At 37.4% G+C, this 22478-nt stretch overlaps 2 protein-coding genes across 3 annotated transcripts in view; one reads left to right on the forward strand and one right to left on the reverse strand.

The window, feature by feature from the left end:
- LOC133740124 (diphthamide biosynthesis protein 3-like) overlaps nucleotides 1-17436 on the reverse strand; it is a 55442-nt gene extending 38006 nt beyond the window's left edge. Inside the window, exons 1-3 of one of the 2 annotated variants that reach the window (XM_062168045.1) lie at nucleotides 17098-17433; nucleotides 15666-15958; nucleotides 13898-14217 (exon numbers count right to left, since the gene is read on the reverse strand). In XM_062168045.1, coding sequence (XP_062024029.1) covers nucleotides 15674-15922 — 249 coding nt within the window. In that variant the 5' untranslated portion in view covers nucleotides 15923-15958; nucleotides 17098-17433 and the 3' untranslated portion in view covers nucleotides 13898-14217; nucleotides 15666-15673. Of the gene's footprint in view, nucleotides 1-13897; nucleotides 14218-15665; nucleotides 15959-17097 lie in introns of those variants that run through there. The other variant, XM_062168046.1, reaches the window with a different exon arrangement.
- LOC133740118 (disease resistance protein RUN1-like) lies at nucleotides 783-9852 on the forward strand. The gene is made up of 12 exons (XM_062168036.1): nucleotides 783-1503; nucleotides 1759-2860; nucleotides 5026-5427; nucleotides 5725-6495; nucleotides 7078-7170; nucleotides 7322-7490; nucleotides 7679-7743; nucleotides 7829-8037; nucleotides 8257-8519; nucleotides 8607-8792; nucleotides 8925-9079; nucleotides 9234-9852. Exons 1-5 carry the CDS (start codon nucleotides 869-871, stop codon nucleotides 7132-7134), a joined length of 2967 nt encoding a protein of 988 aa, XP_062024020.1. The 5' UTR covers nucleotides 783-868; the 3' UTR covers nucleotides 7135-7170; nucleotides 7322-7490; nucleotides 7679-7743; nucleotides 7829-8037; nucleotides 8257-8519; nucleotides 8607-8792; nucleotides 8925-9079; nucleotides 9234-9852.
- Nucleotides 17437-22478: the final 5042 nt, after the last annotated feature.

Below are 22478 nucleotides of genomic sequence, written 5' to 3' on the forward strand. Positions count from 1 at the left end.
TCCCAATATAATAGTCGATCACCAAATGTTTTCTAGTAGTGTCATCTCTTTTTTTTTTTTTTTGAAACGGGGTTTGGAACCCAGCCTAGCTGGGAGGCTCAGCCCCACGCCCGTAGTTATTATTAACTGAAGAAACATAGTACAATGGGGAGGACATAAAACCTGTGCCCCATACAGAATTACAAATATCCTCGTAGAGCACGTCCCGAATAATAGCGGGCGGCTCCTCTAACCAAAGTTCATCAATACAATTAAAGCTAGCAAGGTGTGCCAACCTATGGGCAACACCATTTGCTTCTCAGTAAACATGGCGGAAGTTTACATAAGAAAAACTATTTAGGTACCTTTTGCAATCATCAACTATCCGACCAATAATAGAGTAGTCATCGTCAACCGCCTTGACCACAGCAACCAGCGTCATACAGTCACTCTCTACCTCAATTGCGTCCCAGCCCTCATGAATAGCAACAAGAAGACCTGCAAGTAGTGTCATCTCTTAAGTTCTTAGAAAGAAAACTAGAAAAGTGCCATAAAACCAAAGCAAATTCCCCGAAGGCCACTATCCCAGATTTTTTGAAGATATCATCGTCTTTTGCGGTCTAAAGCTGTCAATCACGTTGGTGTCTGTCTCCCACTTTTGTTGACTTCTTTTTTTTTGGGACCACTTGTAGTGCTATTTCTAATGACCACTCTGTGACACTTTCGCTGAAGGAGCCAGGAAACTGCTTTGCACATGGCCAAACAGAGAGGCCTAATATATATATATATATATATATATATAACAAGAGATATAGTCCTTGACAGTAACAATACCATCCCAAATTATTTCAATTCAGCCTCCTCACTCATTCTTCTGCAATCAAACAGCATGGATCTGCGCTGGTCCCTTCTTGGCCTGGTGGCCTTTGCTTTATTTGTGAAACTTACTAGGTCCAAGGATCGACCGGCATCACCAAACAACAAGAACAACAAGGATCTGAGCAAACCTCAATTCGGAGCCTCTTCATCTTCCTCTTCCTCTTCCTCTTCTCCTTCCTCTTCTTCTTCCACCCATTCATTCACACACGATGTCTTTCTGAGCTTCAGAGGTCCAGATACGCGCAACAATTTCACAGGCCATTTGTACCGCAATTTGGTTCAGGAGGGAATAACTACCTTCATTGATAATGACCTTACAAGAGGAGAAGATATAACAAAGGAGCTTCTCAATGTAATTGAAGGATCAAGGATTTCCATTGTTGTATTTTCTGCAAAATATGCGTCTTCAAAGTGGTGCTTGGATGAACTTGTCAAGATCTTTCAATGTAAAAAATCCAAGCAACAAATCGTGTACCCAGTATTCTACAAGGTAGATCCGTCAGATATACGACACCAGAAGGGCCAGGTTGGTGATGCAATTGCTCACCTTAGCAAACACAAGGATAACTTAAAGAAGGTGAAGAGTTGGAAGGCAGCTCTAACACAAGCAGCAACTTTGTATGGGTGGCACATCTTGGATGGAGGGTACGTATGTTCAATCTCAAGCATCTCAACTTTATAATGCAGATTTTAACACATTCCGCCGTTAACAAATAGTTAACTTAGTTAACAGACTCCATAATGTTTAATCTTAACCAAGCATCAAAAGTTTCACTAACTAATGGACTACAATTAGAGTATAATCTTGAATATTATTTAGTCCGTCATTGATCCGTCCCCTAAAAAGCTATACATGTAGGAAAGTTTAAATAAATGTTTCATATGCTTTTACATTTGCAGGCATGAAGCAAATTTCATTGATGCAATTGTTAAAGAGATATCAACCAAAATAATGAGATTCAACCCTTTAGATGTAGCACCATATCCGGTTGGATTAGAATCTCGTGTAGAAGACATACTTAAGCTCTTAAATGTTCGGGAACACAATCCTCACATGATAGGAATATGGGGAATTGGTGGAATAGGAAAAACAACACTTGCAAAAGCTGTTTACAATTCAATTAGCAATGAGTTTGAACATAGTTGTTTCTTGGCAAATGTTAGAGAAGAATCATTTTCACATGAAGGTCTTGTCAAGCTACAAAACAATCTTCTTTCTAAGATTATAGAGAGGGATCCACCTAAAGTGAACAATGTTGATGAAGGAATCATTGTGCTGAAGCAAAAACTAAGCCAGAAAAGGGTTCTCTTAATTCTTGATGATGTGGACCACTTGAATCAGTTAAAGAAACTTGCGGGAGGGTGTGATTGGTTTGGTCCAAGAAGTAGAACTATCATAACAACAAGAGATATGAATTGCCTAAGGGCTCATAAAGTCAATTCAATATATGAGGTTAAGGAATTAAATGATCAAGCAGCTTTAGCGCTCTTCAATTTCAATGCCTTCAAAGGAAATAAACGTATGGATGATTTCTTTGAACTTGCAACTGAGGTAATATGTTATGCTAAAGGGGTTCCGTTAGTTTTGGAAATTTTGGGGTCAGATCTATGTAGTAAAAATAAGGCTGAGTGGAAAGATGCATTAGAGTATTACAGCAGATATCCTAACCAAGAGATTCAACAAACTCTCAAAAGAAGTTACGAGTCATTGGAGGATCGGATGAAAGAAGTTTTCCTTCATATTGCATGTTTCTTTAAAGGTTACAAAGAAAGCTATGTGATAGATGTCCTACAAAGCTGTGACCTCAATCCTGTGTATAGTCTCAAAGTCCTCATGGAAAAGGCCTTAATAAAAATTGCTAAAGACAATAGCATTTGGATGCATGACCTTTTAGAAGACATGGGAAAAGAAATTGTTCGGCAAGAATCTCCTAATGAGACAGGACAACGCAGTAAACTGTGGCTTTATGAGGATGTTTGCGAGGTCCTTGAGAAAAACACAGTAAGTGATATTTAAATTATTTTGCTTTATCCATCTATATACTATTATTAAGAAAACCTACTTTGTTAGCGAAAATGGACGTGAAAAGACACGAGGACCCCCATACCATATATTATTTTTGAATAATTTCTAATATTTAAAGGGTATTATAGTAAATAACAAAATACTGATAAACAGTTAAAAGAAAAATGTTCCCACTAACCCATTTTGTACGTGGATAACTTCCCACTACCCTATTATGCAATTAACTTCGCACTACCCTCATCTGTAGATAGCTCCCCATATTTCTTTAACTGCAATAATTACCAAGACATAAATATTACAAAAAGAAAATTAAAACAAAAAATATATTTTACATATGCATAGTATATGTGGGCAAGACTAGTACTATTATTAAGAGAAGAGAGTTTGCTAGTCAAAATCTAAAATTTTGACAGAAATGACCCTAGAAAATTAATAAACTTTGAGAATTAATTAAATCACAAAGACATTTATAAAATATACTTTTATTAAAAAAAAAAAAATCTACAACCTACTTTTCTCTTCCATTATCTTCTCTGTAATAACCTTTTTTATTTTTTTTGTTCAGAAAAAAATAAAAAATTCTTACACATGCAAAGCATGTGTGGAGAAAATCTAGCGATATTTAATACATCCTTACTTATAAAATCTTGAAGAATTTTAAAATTTAATGTAAATCTATACTATTATTAAGAGTAAATCGGTCGGAAAACCGTTTTGCATTCGTTTCAAACCCAAAAATATGGTCGGTTTTTGAAGCAAATTAAGAAAGGAAAAAATCCACATTTGTCGAACAGAAACTGACTGTATGCGGGTCGGAATCGGTGTTGGACATTTTTCCGATCGTTTGCAAACTAACCCGACCTTTCCTAATATATATATATATATTATATTACATGTCAATAGATGATTGATGTTTTTTTCCTTTCAGTATACCTTACTGCACTGAATCTAAATGAAAAATAAAACCCTAAGAGGCTAAGACCACACAGCCGCTCTCTCTCGTTTCATTCAAGTTCTCTTACCCGCAGTCCCGCACAACCACTCTCTCTCAACTCTCCAAATGAACACCACCCAATCTTTTTCTGTTAGACTATTGGGAGTGTTGGACTGTTGGCAACATTGCAGCAACACTAGAACTGATATTTGGTTTGTAATAACTTAACTTATTTAACTTCACTGCTTTGAACTTAATTGTGAGACTGGTTTGACACTTGAACTGCTTGGTGATGTCTAAAATTGAGGCCTGAGCATAATTTGTAGGTTCGATAGTTTGCAGTTTTGTACTGTTAGAGTGTTAGGATGGATGCATTTGCTTAGATTTTGCACGTTTGAATGCTTGGAGTTGAATAAAGTTTGTAATGTTATGCACTTGGATTTTGTGATGCTGAAAATAGACTAAACAGGTTTGATAATTTGCAGGTTTGTACTGTTAGAAGTATTAGGATGATACATTTGCAGCTTTTCTTAGATTTTGCAAGTTTGAGTGTTTGGATTTGAATAATGTTTGTAATGTTATGCACTTGGTGATGCTAAAAATGGACTGTAAATGTCATTATGGGCTGAAAATGATCTATAGTAGTAAGCAGAAATACGGTTTAACATTGGGCTTGAAAATGAAAAATTTGGGCCCACAATAAACCGAAACCGACTCGGGCCGATTCAGGAATTCGGCCCAAGCCAGCGAAAATATGGTGTTCGGTGTCACAAATCGGATTTCCGATTATTTCGGGTCGACTTCGATTTGGGCCTTCCAACTGACCCAGCCTGACTATGCCCAGGCCTAGAGAATAGGCTTTGTTAGCCAAAACTAAAAAATTGTACCAAAATAACCCTAAAATATTAATAAACTTTCATACTCATAAAATATATATGGATAATATAGTCAAATTACAAAAGAAACAGAAAAATAAGAAAAGAAAAAAAAATAAGAAAATAGATAAATACGTGGGAAAACTACCAACTCCGTAAATAACTACCCACTGAATCCATTTTCCCTGCAGATAACTATTCACTATTTGCAGATAATTTTTTTCTTTTTTTCACAACGAAAGTTTTTCTTATACATGCAAAGCATGTGATTGCAGACTGGTATTTATTATGAGAAGAAATTGCTTAATTTGACGCAATTGTTGTTTTATTAGGGAACTGATAGAATTAAAGGCATCGTGTTAAGAGGTGTCTATTCACGAAAGATACGGTTGAATGGCAGAAGCTTCGCAAACTTAAAAAATCTTCAAATTTTTATAGTCGATCATGGGAGGCCTTGTGGAGATGGCATGGATTATCTCCCCAACCAATTGAGGGTCCTTGACTGGGATGATTGTTCATTACGACTCGATATGCTGCACATGAGGATGAGTGGGCCCTGGGTCCTTGACTGGAATGATTGTTCATTACAACTCGGTATACGGCGTGGAGATGGCGTGGATTATATCCCCAACCAGTTGAGGGCCTTTGACTGGAATGATTGTTCATTACAACTCGATATACGGCGCATGAGCATGGGTGGGCCCTACAAAACTCCACTAATCAAGGGATTTAAGGTATATATTCTAAAGAATTCACTTTTTAAACATATTGCTGCATTTTAATTTGTTCATAACTCATCATTTCAACTTTTTTCAATGGTGTTCATCTGGTCTGTTGCTGACCAAAGAATTTATGCTTAATAATCTTTAGATTTACATCACATGGTGGAAAACAAAACATCTCAACTTAATAATAATTCTCTCTGTCATTGGATGTATGGTTGAACATTATTTTCTTAGTCAATAACTGACCAGGTGAACATTTTCGCAACTTTTTTAATTTGAGTTTTCGGTTCTCTTTCTCCCAAACAGAATATTGGATATTTTAAATCTATCAAATTGTCGCGCTGTGATGGTTTAACAACAATTCCCGACTTTTCTGGATTAACGAGCTTAGAGTATTTGGAGCTGTTTTACTGTAGAGATTTAGTTGAAGTTCATCCTTCGGTTGGCGTTCTCCGTAAGCTCGTCAATTTGGAACTCACCCACTGTGAAAAGCTCCAGATATTTCAAGAGAGGATCAACTTGAAATCTTTGGAAACGCTGCATCTCTCTCGTTGCTATCAACTTAAGTTCTTCCCTGAAATTGAAGGAGACATGAAGTCCTTGAATCGCCTGCATCTAAGTTACACTGACATCAAAGAGCTACCTTGCTCAGTTGGAAATCTCACTGGCCTTAAATCCTTGTCTCTAAATAGCTGCCATAATCTTACAGATATACCATCGAGCATTTTCTATGGATTGCAACGTCTGGAGGATCTTGATCTACGACTCTGCTCTAAGCTTGTTACATTTCCAACAAAGTTAGAATCACTTCCTCCACCGGTCTTTTCAACTAACCTGACAAGATTACAAGTTCATCTGGACCATTGCTGGCGGCTTGAAGAAATTTCAGAATTTCCACGAGAAATAGATGGCTTATATGTGACGGATTGTTTGTCATTGCAAAGAATTTCAAAGTTGTCAAAAATTTTGGAGGGTAAAGATTCAAAAATGTTCGGTCGGTTGGACTTGACTGACTGCCGGAGACTCTGCAACAATTTGGCTCGTGGAATTGACGGAACCAAAGAATTGAGGAGAGAGGTACAGAAATTTTGTTGACTCATTTTTTCTCTTGTCCGAAATCTGAAGAATTCCATGTATAATTTTATGCAAGTGCTCATATTCCGATTCCAAACTGGTTCACTTGCCATCATTGGCATGTGAATAGTGAAGTGATATATAAAAAGCATGAGTTTTTGCATAGAAATTGAGATCTAATGGAAATCTAGTTGAAGAATTGAGATTTGGATCAGATCGAAGATCGGGGGTGGAATGAAGAGAGATTGAGGTATGAGGGAAATAACAATGGCGATGAGAGAGAAGAGAGAGAGAGAGAGAGAGAAAGAGAGAGAGTAGATCGGAGAATGGAGGTTCAGAGAGAGGAGAGAGAGAAAGTGAGAGACAGAGACAGAGGGGCACATGTAATTAACTAATTAAGTAAAGGGTAAAATTGTCATTTTATTTTAAACTGGGTAAGTGGGAATAAAAATTTGTTGCTCGTAAGTGGGATAATTCTATTCAATTTTTGTGCTGAGTCAAAGACCCTTTTCTTTTTGTGTGTTTTGAGGCTTCTTTAATTTATAGCCTACTATCATTCTCAAAATCAAAACATATTTGAATCAGGAACGCATTCTGTTGTCCAACAATATGCTGATTGCTGCTAAAGAACTACTCCTTTGAAAACATGACGCTCGATCATCATCATACAATGTTAAGGTACTTATTCTCTGTCTTTGAGATAATGGCACATACATATGGTGTATATATATCATATATTGTTTCTAGTTCTGAACTTGCCATGTGTAGTAGGACTAGTTTAGGTTAAACACTAAAACTTTTCTGAGTTTCCTCGACTTACTTCGTTCAGGAGTTCAATTTAGAGGAAATGATCAAGTGAGTCTTTGGAATCAAACCTCAAGAGCATGATTAATGGAGTTGATAAGACCTACACTGAGGGTCTGTATGTCTGAATTCCTTGTCTGTTCCAGAGCAGTAAAGAGGACACATTGATCAATATTTCAGAAATAAAAGGAGAGGTATGCCAAAAGCCTTACACTTGAACTGATCTTTTGGTTGAAATAACGTTTTAGCTTGGCTTAATTTAGATCTGCTAGTAACATCCAATAAGTGGGCTGCTTATAAATTGCTCGAGATTGTATTTGGTAGTTGGACCCACTTTGCACTCATGTTTGTAGCCTTATTTTGATTGTTTCTTTTTTTGTAGGTAAAAATCCTTATGCAATGTCTGTATTAAGTTGAGGTGTGAAGGAACTAGATGCTCCAGATATGGTAATTGCTTCTTTTTTTTGGTGAATTAGTTAGCTAGTTGCTAATAATGGATTTTATTAACAATGGAACTTTGGTGTGTATTCAGAGCAAGTGGATTATGTACTTCATTAGCAAGCAAGGTTGGTGGCAAGTGGATCATGGATTTCATTCATTTTTTCCATGCATAATCAGACACACCTCAAGAGGGTTTGGTCTCTTTGCAGCTTTGGTGGCATAGTGAATCCCGGTCCTCTTCAACTGTCACTATCCCATTCGCGAGTGTAATGGATTCTGTTTCATAAGTTTACTTCCAATGTGAGTGCACAGTTGGTCTTTGTTATGTTGATCTTTAAAGAGTAATACTCGGAAAGAAAATTTGCCTACTAAAGGCAGCCTTTGTTCAGCCAGGTTGTCCAGACCTTCTTGGTTCTAGTGTCGACCTGAAATTAGTTCATCACTCTTTTCGCTTATTTTCATTTTCTTTTAGTATAGAAAGTAATGTTTGTGAGTTAATTTACCTTTGTTACTGTGAAGTTATTGATGAATAATCAGATTAAGATGAGAAGAGAACAGCATTTGGGCCTCTTAAGAAGAAAGCAAGACATGCCTCTAGAAAGTTGAGTTATCCTTGATAAAAAGGTTCTAAGGGGCAGAGTAATGTCTGCCCAGATTGAGGACACTGATGCAGAAGAGTTGCCAGGGGGTGGAAGCATTTGACCAAGAGCTTATATTGGAACAACATGGTGATGAACATATAAGATGCTAAACTTGAGGAAGGAATTTTCTGCTCAACTATGGTACTGATTTCTGCTTCCATTGGTGCTTTTAGTGGAGACGGTCTCGTTTGACTACTTCTAAACTTCTTTCTTTTGTTTGTTTTGTAGACAGACTGATCTAATCAGTGGGATGCCAACCGGAGATTTAATTACTTTAGTACTGGGTTCTACTCTGCACTCATCTTTGTAACTTCTGATATTTGACAAGGTGAAAATCAGCAATGCTGTCGTCTTGAGGCAAGGTTAGATGAATCAAGAGATCTGGTCAAGACAATACTGAGTCACTGAGTTTAGGTAACTTCTTTTTCTAGGAGCTACGAGGACAGACAATTTTTGCTATATATATATATATTAAATGTTGGTCTTGTGGATTTGAACTTTTGAAGGTGCTGTCTCCTAATTATATGTGTGCAATGATCTATGTAGAATGCATTGTAAAGTGCTTTCAAGAAGATTTTAGATTTTTGGTAGCAGCCTTGCCTGGTGTATTACATCCCGACTTTTCCGGTCAATTCTCAGCATTACCCGAAGCAGTCTGGAAGTGCCAACATGGATTCTTCATCGTACATCCGCATACCAATGTGAGTAAACTGTTTTTCTTTGTTCTGTTGCAGTTTGTCATTGCAATTCTTTCTTCCACAATCACTGTAGGTCTTTGATAGTAATATATGTTCAGCAAAGTTGTCCAGTCCTTTTGGCAATCGTTGATTTTAGCTGTCTACCTCATTGTTGTAGGCAATCAGCTTGATTTTGCACAGCTCGTGTCTTAGAGAGACCATGATCCTACCTCTGCAGTAAGAATACGAAACGAATACTCAATATAGCCAAAACCTCCAACACATATTGTCCCAACTGGTGCAAGGTTAACAATTCACAGGGTGTTGCAGCCCTATCTCTGGAAGAATTGGTGCAGGAGAATATTATGATGGAGTTTAGCGACTGGATCAAAGGTTTTTCTATAAGCCTTGCTCTTGGTACAATCATGAATGCTGAAGTCTCAAGGGTCTTCTTATTCAAGCTTAGTTAGTCCGCGAAGAGCCTATTCTGTGACACTAGCAGGGACATCTCAATGACTCATGTCTAGCTACAAGGAAGTTAATGAAACAGCAGATAACTTGCCAAGCTCGATCATCCTTAGCCATTGATTTATAACTTTTGGCTAAAGAAGTCTTATGGATTTGTAAAGACTAGGGTTATGCAATATTGTAAATGCAATGCTAGTTTCGTTCGCGCTTAGGTGCCAGACTCCATGAAAGAAAAGAAAGGGAAATGCACCCTATGTAGTTGAATTTCAGATACTTGCAGCTTTCTGTGCCACATGAATTTTTTTTTGATATGAGAACTGATTCCTTTCCCTTTCTTCCAAATTATTGTTGTATATCTGGGGAAAATGTTGAGACTTGAGAATTCTAGAGATAGGTTACATAAACAAGGTATAGATAGTATACTCTTACAGTTCAATGTGTCAAAAGGAAACTAAATCTGTGAACTTGATACACACACACGCACACACCATTCTTCAGCATAATAACATAAATCCACTCCATTCTTCAGCATTTAGTGATCTTTAGTCCTAGCAACTCTCATAATATGGTACTCAATCTCCTGGATTCAACAAAGCAAAGCATCAAGGACTGAGGAAATCATGCATTTTATAATTGATTCAACCAAACTGAAGCTATGATAAATAATGAAAAACAAACCTATTCCGCTTCATCTTCTTCTAACCTCTCTCCACATCTTCTTTAAAAACATATCGGGCTTCAAAATCTGAAAGAACACAGCTTTAGAAGGTCTCAGCCAGTTGCGCAGCTAATAATAACTATTTGATGTACTGAGGCATTTATCATACTCCCATGAAGTTTATTAGAGGTCCCTTTTATGATAGTTCAGAAATCAATCAAATCATAAGCATAATTATTCGGTTTGATAGCCATATTCTTTCTAGTACTGCAAACATCAAAACATAAGCATAAGAGTAAAAAGTCACATTTTTTCTGGTAAGATTCAGCCCCAATTATTCAGTTTCAGTTATTCAATAATATGCTCAAATATGAAAGAAAGAAATACAGTATTATTATTACCTCCATTGCAATAATCCATTGGGAGCAATTTGATCCATATATACCACAACGATCTCACTGCAAGCATTGAAAATATAAAAATCCAATATTTTCCTTTTGTTTACAAATGTAAGTAAAGTATCACCTGGTTCATACATAAGCAACACGGGCTATGTGGGTCTTTCCACAACCAGTTTCCAGATACACAATTATGTTCTCCAAAGCTTTCTTACACAGTTCCAATTGATACCTTCAAAACCAACACATGAAAATCAATAAACAAAACAAAAAGACTCCACCTTTACTTCCATTTTCAGTAATCAAATTCCAAATGAACCCAAGCCAATATCCAATTAATTGATCCAAACTTTTTGTCAATATCGAGTACCAGCGGTCCAATGTGTGAATATATAGTTCCAATTTCCAAATGATACCAAATCCTATCAACATGCAATGTATATTCGTTCTGTACGAACCATTTTGGCCCTTGAAGTCAGGCATGATCGGGTTTTGCAACTGAAAGCGACTAAAATCACCTCCTTCACATTGCCATAGAGTGGAGCACAATCAATATGCCGATATCCTGCCTGCAATTAGAAGAATCACAAAACGACTGAAATTTGATCTCAATCGGGTACAAAACTCAACAATCCTAAGGTTATTTTCTTCAATCTCTGAGAAGACTGAGTAAAAGAGGAAGAGGAATACCTTGATGGCGGCGGCGGCGGCGGCGGCACCGACCAAGCCAGGGCTGGACTGCCAGGTCCCTAAGCCCAAAGAAGCATCTTAGCTCCAATTTTCAGAGCAAGACGGAATTATGAAACTCTGATAGAGCTGAGGGGAGGAGAGCGAAAGGAAGAAAAAAATGGGCCCATACTAAGGATCGCCTCTTATACCTAGGGGAATGGCATTGGGTAATTTAAAAAAAAAAAAAAAAAAAAAAAAAAAAAAAAATAGGGGGCAAAATCGCCTCAACAGATGAAGGCAGGTGTTCTTGTATAACATTCATTGCACTTTCAAATGAACCGGTTCTGCAGAAGGATCCTTCATGATATACTTAGATTCGACAACCTGCTGCAATCGTTGCTCTGCATAGCTATAGTTATCAACTGGACCATTTCCATTACCATCAGGCACCACAGTCTCTAGTATGAACAGGGCCGGCCCGTGACCAAGGCAGACAAGGCGGTGGCCTTGGGCCTCAGTTTGGGGAAGGCCTCGAATCAAAATGCTCATCATATATACATTTTTTTTTTTTTGGAGGGTCGGCCAAGCGTGAAGTCCCTGCACTCCTGCAGGCATGCGGTGGTCTTGTCGTCTTGATATCCATGCAGGCATGTCGTGCTCACCAATCAAGGGTGAGATTGTGAGAATGTCTTGATATATATATATTAAAAAGAAAAATCCAAAACCCGCGTCTTACAACTGCACTGCATTCTTCTCGACTGTAGGACTGAAGACGCTCCTTGAGAGCAAGTGCACCCGTAGTCAAGAACAGGCAAAGTCGAGAAGTCGAGAATTCGACCAGTCAAGTTACTATTCACTGCCACTGGACATGGGTTTACACCCGTTGTTTTTCTTGCCCGGTCAACATTGTTCATTATTATATAATTTTAGGGGGGTCTCGAAAATCGACTTTTTACACATACATAATTTGGGAAAACTTCCTTCATGAAAGTTATAGAGATCGTCGATACGAGTTCATGCATATGTGGAATGCAAAAATCGGAGTTCGTATGAATTAGTTATAAATTTTTGAAAATTTGAAAATTTTCTATAAATAGCAAAAATTTATGGTCCTTTTTCATAAGGACAGATTTTTCTGCTTTTCTTCACTTTCACCCCTGAAACTCTCTCTTCTCTCTCCTCAGCCGAGCTGGCAGCCCTCACCCCCAGTCAAGAATTTAGTCATTTGCTTGCCCGTTTCTTTCTTTGGCCTTGGTCATGAAAAGGCAAGGCTTGCCTGGTCAAAGATGGACCGGTGGAAGCAACAAAATGACTTTGGCTGGTCAACACATCATCATTCCCCCAATTTGCCCGGGCAAAGTGCAACCGCTGCACTTGCTCTGAGGGCTTGAGGCCTCAAAATTTCCTCCTCTTATTTTGTATTGGTAAAACAATAAGCACCCAAAAGTCTCCCCTTTCTTCATCACTCTGCTAATATCTTTTTGGAAAGGTTGAATACTTGAATTGTTCTCTTTGTTTTTGGTTGGAATTTGCTTGTTTTTGGTTGGAATATGAAATTCTTGTTTTTTTTTTTTTTTTTTTGTAGTTTAGACTTTAGAAAAGCCTCTCTAACCTGCACCTTAGACCTCACTTTGTCACGGAACGGCCCTGAGTATGAATTACTCTACTCACCATAGAATTAGCCACTGCAAAACCATGAGTATCATAAAATGATCAGTAAATGGAAAATACTAAATTTTACATTGTTAAAAAGAAAGTTCATCTACTCATCACAAATCAAGTTGCTAAGAACTCGTGGTTTTTTTTTTTTGGGGGGGGTGTGGTGTGGGAATGCCATTTTAACCAAAAATAGCTCAAAAGAGGGCTTTTTCTTATGAGACCATAATCAAGTACGAACATAATTTTAAGTCAAAGCTGCTAAGTACTCAATTACTAAACACAAAGTAGAAACCAATGAGCAAAACACTTTCCATTACTAAACACAACATCATCACTTTTCTGCTTCTATTCTGATGCTGTCAGGATAGCTCACCTCATCAACCTGCAAAAATATTGCTGTCTATCATCAATCTTGTGCATTTCCATATATTTCTCCGTATGTAATAGCAACAATCAATTTGACTAAAGCAACTGAATGTTGTGCATTATGATCCCCACCACTAACAGTAACATCAAAACCCTTTATATCCCTTCGTATCAAAAAAAAAAAAAAACACTCTATTTCCCAATCTTTCTAGAGACAGCAATGTCAGAACAGAACTCACATCTTGAGTAACACTATCTGCCAAGCTTGGAGCCAGCTCTTGTTGGAGAACTCCACTGAATCCAAAGAGGCTGTACACTTCAGAATTCTCCACGAACCTAAAGCAACTAGACGCACAATTCAAATATTCAATCAAAAAACTCCTCGACGTGAATTTAGACAATGATGAGACAAGTTATATTTACTTTATTAATGACCGTATCACAGAAGTAATTCAACCCGACGTGAATGATTCACTTTTTCATATTGTTACTTTAGCATTATTCATATTCAAGAGATGTATTGGAAGTCAGATATCTATACACAAACCCTCTAGTTTACACTTCAGGGTCATCTCTACTCTTTCCACCAGTGTTCTCATTACCGCAAATCCACAATGATGAATAGGTAAGGAAAGATAACTAGTCCCTTGCAATTCCATCTTACATTGAGATCTAAAAGCATTTGCAGATAGTGACTAAAGTGATACCTTTCTTATATTGGCATCACATTACGTACATGTATTCAGTAAAAATATATGTCAATCAATAAGGTTAAGCTCAATAATTATTACAAGGATACCGTCCCTGTATCTCAAATCAATTCCTCTTCATGTTGAATACAAAATTTCCCACTCCTAACTTGCACACTTAATATTGAGTTAAAATCTAACAAAACTTGGGAAGAATCCTTCCACCACTTGGCCACCTCCTCCATACAAGGCCATCTGCAATACAAAAAGCTTTCGCAGAATCAGTAGAGTGCTTGGTATGTATACCAAAATTTGAACTTGCATGAAATCCAAAGAGTAGTGCACCAATGACCTAAGTTATAAGTTCCACTCTAGAATAATGACTTCCAGTTTAGATTTTTTTTTTTTTTTTTTTTTTTTCTACATAAGCTTAAATTTTCCGATCAAACTCAATGCTGCAGCACAACTTAAAAGGGAAAAGAAAAAAGTAATGGCTACTTGGGTGCTAATATAATAATTTACAAGTTATAATAACTTTTACCCAAACAACATTCTAAATCTTTAGGTGAAGGATTTTATTTCCCTAAAATACTGTAATAAAAGAATGCCCAAAGTATCCCTCCCTGGCGTGCAAATTATATCTAGCAAATATATTTGTCAAAAATGAGTTGGGGTTAAACTGCTCAAAATCAATGAATTCTCTTTTCAACAAGTAGAGCTAAAGTCCAAAGATGAAAGAAGAGAGAAAACTATAAAGAAATCAATCAAGGCTTGGTGCCGTGCCCAACCAGGCAGCAAACAGAACATCCTACACTTGGGAGGGGCGAAAAACAAGGTAGAGCCTAGTTCAAGTGAGAGATCCATCCATGCGGCGACGGCTGATGGGCGTAAGAAAGATTACAAGACTTAACTCTTCCTATTAGAGTTTTACACTGAAAATCTCCAGTACTTAACTGCAACCAGAAGGCTAGCTTTAGATCAGTTTCAACCATGATTTTGGAGCATCCTCCTTCACAGTCCTCCCAAGACAATTTCAACTCCAAGTATAGAGTCCAGGGCTTAGCTAATACCCAGGGTAGCAGCACGTGCCCCAATCAGCCCTCACAAACTAATTACCACACCATCCTAACCATATTTGAAAATGCCAATACTAAAGGCATCATTCTCACTAAAAAGTTACACTTTCTAAAATGGTATATTGAAGTTCCGGTTCAACAGTGAATAGACCAAGACAATTCTAAAAAAATAAAAACATAAAAAGCAAATTCAAATTGCTTATCAACTCAACTGTTAAACACTATATCCAGAAAAAGCACTAATTTCATTACAAGGACTCTACTTCAGTTCCCCAAAGTTCCAATCACACATTCCATAAAAGAAGAAACAAAAAAGGAGCTTCTAAGGTATATCCTTATAGCTTATTGGCCCATGTAAGCTGAAGAGAAAACTCATCAAAACAACACCAAATCATCATATTCTGCCCATTCATCCCAGCAAACACGAATTAAGCAATAAACTAAACTGCCTTACTATAATCACCAAATTCATTCTTTGCACACCCATTTAAGCTCAAAACCAGTAGTGATGTCAAACTATAACGCAAAATTAGCAAGAATCCATTGTTTATTTGATGAACAGAGTTAACAACAGTAAATCCAATACAGTACTGGTAAAACTGAGTGTGGTAATAAATAAAATTTGACCTGAAATCCTAAGCAACGGTGAGGGATTGTTGCTTGGAGGGCTCAAAGGGTTTGGTGGGTTTCTTATCCATGAAATCTTCGATGTTGTAAACGACGGTGATGTAGAGAGTACAACTAGGGCACCGAGCGATCTCTTCCCCCAATTTCAGGTCTTCCTTGGTGATCTGGAACAAGTCTCCGCATGGGCATGGGTATGTGTACGCCTGGAGCTCGTCGTTCCACTCCATATCTTCGATCTCCACGTCGTCGTACGACATCGTTTAGCTTCAGTGAGACGGGGAGAGTGTAAAGACCTGGCCCAAAATTTGACGAAAGCATTGTCACAGGCTGAATTTAAAATTTAAATACAGAATGAAAATTTGCTATAAATAAAAAGGTAAAGAAAAAGTTCACAGCAGAACCAATTTAGCAAACAAATCCCAAAAGAATTCTATTAACCAACAATTATAAAATCGAAAACAAAAGCGAAACAGTTTATAACCATACCGAAAATAACACAAAGGATTTAAACAAGGCAAAGCATTTGATACACATTGTAACAAAAAGTACCCAAACCAATATCAGCATGATCAGTAAGTTCACATGACAACAGATATCCAACATTATCAATTACAATACCAAATTTGAAAGTAACAACAGTAAGGAAGTTGACATAAAGAAAATAGAATTTAGCACATTAGCAGTTTTGCCAAATTTGAATGGATGCAAACATAAGACCCAAGAAATGCCAAACCACATTTGCTATCAAATGATAGAAAAATCATCCTAGGTTCTATCCACAATGACATCAAAAATTCACATGAAGTATATAATACATAAACCTAACAAGTACAACTATTGTACTTGGCGAAACACAATGAAGATGGTAATGCAAACCCTTTTTAGGCTAATGTCGGCTAGAGAACAGGGTAGTGCAACTAATTGCATTAAGATATGCGCCCAACCGCATATACAATGCAGAGAGACAGGTATGAACTTTGCAACTAAAGTAAAAATATGAATAAGCATCACGACATCTAGAAAGTGGTCTTCCAAAAAAACTGAACCAAATTGAGAGGTAGCAAATCACATAATTAAATTCAATGTCTAGATCTGACAATGAAGAGTCAACAAAGAAGTATCATGGAAAGAAATCCACCTACAGAAACAGAAAAGAAAACATTCAATAAAATCAAGTTGGTTTAAGAAATCAAAGTATAACTGGTTAAAAGAAAAGCCACTCATACAGTAGAGAATAACAGATAAAAATCAAACCACCACAAGCACAGAAACCACATCGTTGTTCATATACTCAATCATCACAAATGAAATACTAAGGAAACTAAATACTTGACAGATTATCGTTTCTCAAGACCATGATTTCAATTCAAAGCATAAACCAAAAGAGCAATATTGAAATCAAGTAAAATTGTAAAGTAAACAAGTCACTTACGGTAGGGCAAGGTAATCAAAGACAGTAAACAACCCAAAACAAAGCCCTCCACTTGAGAAACTTTCTCGCCTTTTGCCTTTCTACAAATCTGATCAACAGCAGAAAACCAAACTCCCAATTGTTCGTCTTTGCGCTTCTGAAAATCAATCTAAACCCTCAAATCCAGAAATACCCAATTCGCAGCCTTTTTGACAAAAACCCAAACTCAGCTCTCTCGCTCTTGCTCTGATTCTTCTTTCTCGTTTTTTTTTTCTTTTCCTGTTTTTTCCTTGGGGTACGGGATATCACAGGGAGCTTGGACTGGGTTAACCCTAATTTGGAAATTTAAAACCCACGAATCGAAAATTTTGAATAACCTCCCAATATAGCTGGAGTTTTGGACTTTTGCGGAAAACAATATGATGAGTATTTTAAAAAGTTTTTTTTTTAATTAAGGGATGGTTCTAGTTGGACCTCTAAATTTTATATTTGGACCCTCCAATTTTTTTTTTTTTTTTTTTTTTTAAGAATATCATGTCGATATATTAATACTCAGGCCAGAAAGAACCATTACATATCCTCCCTCTACCATCTCTGGGTAGATAAAGAGTTTGTGGTGAAAACCACAGCGATACATAGATTAGGTCCGATCATTTGACGGTACCCATGCTCACTTATTAAAAAGCCTAGAAACTATGTTACAATGACAAGTAAATAGGCTTAGTTCAAAAGAAAAAACTAAATTTTTTCCTTGTCGTTAACACTAGGACCAGGAGGTTTTCCAGGGCAAAGCATGCTAAGTACCTCGTCAGTTGCAATCTTCTTACCCTTTGAAGAGTTCTTGTTTTTCGAGCCCAAAGGCCGGCCTCTTTTCTTCTTTGATTCCACTTTGACGAGCTGCAGAGACTCCTTAGGGAGTGATCCTTCCTTAGGAACTAAGACACCCCCCGGGGCTGCAATGAGACCCAGTGATTTAGCAGAGAATTTGGTGTGGAATTCTGGAACTTTCAGTTTCTTAGGCAGCATAGCGGAGCTAGCAGCAGTCTCACCATCATGAAACAGAAATTTCAGTTTCTTTGGGGACGTATATGGTGATGCAAGCCTATTTCTTTTCACAGTGGATGGTTCCACGTCCACAGGAACTAGGGCTAGGGCATTTCCTTCCGCAGCAGGCCTTAGGGTTTCACTACGCACAACAATAGGCTTGCGATGCTTGTTTATAGCAGAAGTGCCAAATAGGTTACGCACTACTGGAGGCAGTAGCGGTGTTTGCAGGCCTTGAAAGCGGAACGATCCATTCTGGAAACGAAGATCAGAAAAACCTGGAAAATGGGATGTGAGCGACTTCCCTGATGTCTCCGATCGGGTAGTGGTGTTATGCATAGCCTGGGCATCAACAGTAGGGCAAACGTCCTGTTCATGACACAGGAGTTGGCAATCTTTGCATATTCCATGCAAATTTTCATAAAAAAAGGTAATTTCTTTCACCACTCCAGGGATGATCTTGAGAGTCCGTTTCAAGAAGAATGGATGGGAAATAGCATGAGCTACATGAACCCTAATTTGATTCTTATTGTTATACAGTCTTTGATCAAAATCCAAATACTTACCCGCAACAGAAGCAACATTCATGATAATCGTTTTCTCTTCTAGGGCTGGAGGGATACCTGTGATTTTGACCCAAAACAAGAGCAGATTCATGGGGATGATAAGAGGATCATCCATGCCATCATAATGCTGTAGCAGAACTGGAGCTTTGTTAAAATACCACGGCCCTCCCCGTAAAACCTTATTTCGATCACGTTTCAGATCAAAGGAAAAAACAAAGCGGCCTTGAGTACTGTCGTGAACCTGCTAAGTTAATAGACTTTTTCAATTATTAATAGACTTTGTTAAGTCATATGAAATAACTAAAAGAAAGATGACTATTGTTTCATCTTGCCCTGCTTGTCAAACACAATCTGAAACCCTACTCCACTTATTTCGTGATTGTCCTGTGGCTCAAGCGGTTTGGAATGGTATTATATGCTTGGATACCATTGCTAGAACCAAGGATCTTGATTGGTTTGCTTGGATTTCTGCAAATGTTCATTGTAAGGGAGATTGTTATGGTGGATTAAAATGGAAATGGAGAAACAAATTGGTTTTTGATCCTGACTTCCATTTTGCCATATAATCCTAGCAAATTGATCATTGATGCTATCAGAGAATGGACCTCTGCTAATGTGACCAAGGCCAATTCTAATGGTAGAATCAATATCAGACAGCATGGTGTGGAGTAAACCTCCAGTCAACTTTTACAAACTTAATGTTGATGGTGCCCGAAATCAGAATGGACAAATCGGAGCTGGTGGAGTTTTGAGAGATTACTATGGTAATATTACTATGGTAATTGGATTTCTGGATTCAGTGCTAATTTGGGGTGTGGATATGTTCTTAATGCTGAAATCTGGGGTCTTCTTCTTGGATTAAGATTGGCTCATAATCTTTCATGCCTATATCTGATGGTTGAAAGTGATTATGAAGTTCTAGTTAACATGATCAAGCAGGGTGTGAATGATTTACATCCTTCTAAAACTCTTACTGACTGCTGCCAATTTTTGATTAGACAGTTTCCTCACTGTGAAGTTAGCCACATTTATCGTGAGATTAATCAGGTTACTGATGTGCTTTCTAAATCTAGAGTGGATGTTGAGATTGGAGTGCATGTTATGGAGCAACCCCCTCCACAAGTTACTTCCTTCTTGTTGGATGACTTGTGTGAATATCCTAGATATAGGACAGTAGTTCCTAGAGTGTAATTTTTCTCTTCTTTGTTGTTGGGTCGTTTGGTCCCCATTTATTCAAAAAAAAAAAAAAATAAGGACTAAGAGAGAATTAAAAATACACTTCTTACCTTCCCCAAATATAACATTCATTTAATTTTTTTTTTCAGAATTTCCTTATATTGCTTATATAGTTTTATAATCTACCTAAAACAATTAAGTAAAAACAATGTTCTAAAAAACGGCCTAGGCGGCAAGGAACCGCTTCGATTTTGGCCTAGGCGTTTCCCTTAGGCGCTGGGCTACTAGGCGGGCTAGGCGGGGACTAGGCGGGCTAGGTGGTGGTGCTAGGCGGGGACTAGGCTGTTCTAGGCGGTTCTAGGCGGGGCCTAGGCGGTCGTAAACCCTAATTTATTCTATATTTTGACTATTTTTATATTTATAATTAATTTTTAGACTTTAAATATTGTTATTTATATTATTATATGTCATAAAAATAATTTAAAATTAAAAAAAAAAAAAAAACCGCCTAGACCCCTAGGCGCTAGTCCCTGGGTCATCGCCCGACTAGCGCCTAGCGTTTTTTAGAACCTTGAGTAAAAATAATAATTAACTAATGTTCAAAGGGCTAGAAGTGGTTTTACCTCCTCCTCCTTATGCCATATCTGCAAGGCTGATGATGAAACCCTTATCCACTTGTTCAGGGACTGTCCTAGATCTCTTGCTATTTGGAATGCTTTTCTTAAACCTGGGGCTATCTTTAACTCCTTCTCCCTGGACTGGAATGGTTGGATTGCTGCTCAACTGCACGACACTGATTCAGAAGAATATTAAATGGTGCAATCTTTTCATATTTATTTGTTGGTTTATCTGGAAATGGAGAAATAAGGTTGTTTTTTATCCAAGGTTTATCATGCCTACTTGTCCTGATAAAGTGATATGGAACTATGCTGCAGAATGGACTAATGCCAATGTCAAATTGAATGTTGATACTGTCTACAGGTACATCCCTCTTGCTTGGAAGAAGTCTATGGATAATTTTTACAAACTAAACATTGATGGGACTAGATCCTCTTTAACCTGCAAAATTGGTGCTGGGGGTGTCATCAGGGACCATATGGGTAACTGGATCACTGGTTTCCAGGTCAATTTGGGAATTGGAGAAATTCTTGATGCTGAAGCTTGGGGTTTATTCTACGGTCTTAAACTTGCTGTGAGCCTTCACATCTCTCATTTGGAGGTGGAGTCTGATTCTGCCATCTTGGTGCAGCTTATGCAGAAAGCTGAATTCTCCCTTCCTCCACTTGGTTCTATTCTCAAGGGTTTCTCAAATATGATGGATGTTATGGAGAATGTCCACCTGTCCCACATCTTCAGAGAATGCAATATGACTGCTGACTCTTTAGCTAAGGAAAGCATTAATCATGAGCTTGGTGTCATCATCTTTGAGAATCTGCCTGTTCATGCTGCTCAGGCTTATCTTGATGACATTTCTGCAGTTTCTAGAGCTAGGAGGAGCTCCTGCTCTAACATTTAGTTCTTTTTGTTGTTTTGTTCGGGCTTTTTAGGCCCCGCTTGTAACAAAATAATAATAATAATAATAATAATAATAATAATTATCATTTAATACAAAAGTAAATTTAAAATAATATGATTTGGAACTTCCTTAAACTAAATTCATTGAATATTATGACATAATTATTACTCGATCTTCCAACCAAAAACCATTGAAATCATTATTTTAGCAAATGCAAAGGGATTCTAGCAACATATCAAGATCGAGAACCAACCCTCTGATTAATTTTGGTGGAGGAGAGACCTACTCATAAGAGAGCAATATCATGTGATTTTGATTCATTTTTCTTCTCGTGGTTGAAGATACAGATAAAAAGTAGAGTAACATATTCTTGTATCTTATGTTCAAGGGTGTTTTGGTAAAAATAAGGAGGTGTACTTAGCTTTTCAAGTATTCTAAAAAGTAAATTAGAGGTCTACTAAGTATGGGAGGTCCAAATAACAAATTTAGAGGTCCAACTAGAACCACCATTTATTAAATCCGGCATATCGAGCCATCTAGACTAGCCGAGGCAGTTGGCCACTAGATAGCGCCTAGACAGGGACTAAGCGCATGGTCGGGAAGGATTTTTAGAATATTGCTTGGCAGACGTTGGTGAAGGAGATTTATCTCCTTGCCGTGTTTGAAAATTGTTGGACTCACTTCCCCTTTTTTTTTTTTTTTTTTTTTTTTTAACCAAGTATTTGGTGCTGTAATGTTTTGGAAAGGGTCTTGATCGAAGCAATAGTCATATGGTGCGATGTGGGCTAGGGTGTGATATGTGGAAACGGATTCGGGACACATATCTTATTTTCAAAGTGAATTTCTTCAATTTTAGATCATGTCATGATCAGAGTCGCTAATAAGTATTGATTTTTAACGACACAATCACGTGATAATTATCTTAAAAAAATATGGAGTATAATTAACAAGTTAACAACCATTCTTTACGACACACTCCGTCAATGTATATGTATTGGAAATTACTCATAAAAGGAATGTGATTCGTAAATAAAGAGATGTTGTGATGAGGATTGTTGTTGTTGTCTATGTTAGTTAGATATTTTTCTTATATTTCCATT

The sequence above is a fragment of the Rosa rugosa genome, chromosome 3 (genome assembly GCF_958449725.1).
Source record: "Rosa rugosa chromosome 3, drRosRugo1.1, whole genome shotgun sequence".
Lineage (NCBI taxonomy): Eukaryota > Viridiplantae > Streptophyta > Magnoliopsida > Rosales > Rosaceae > Rosa > Rosa rugosa.

Excerpts from the sequence above, each read along its gene's own strand:
- LOC133740118 (XM_062168036.1), top strand. The coding sequence starts at position 869 with ATGGATCTGCGCTGGTCCCTTCTTGGCCTGGTGGCCTTTGCTTTATTT. Across the intron at positions 2,861-5,025 it reads AGGTCCTTGAGAAAAACACA|GGAACTGATAGAATTAAAGG; the intron begins GTAAGTGATATT and ends TTGTTTTATTAG. Across the intron at positions 6,496-7,077 it reads CCAAAGAATTGAGGAGAGAG|GAACGCATTCTGTTGTCCAA; the intron begins GTACAGAAATTT and ends TATTTGAATCAG.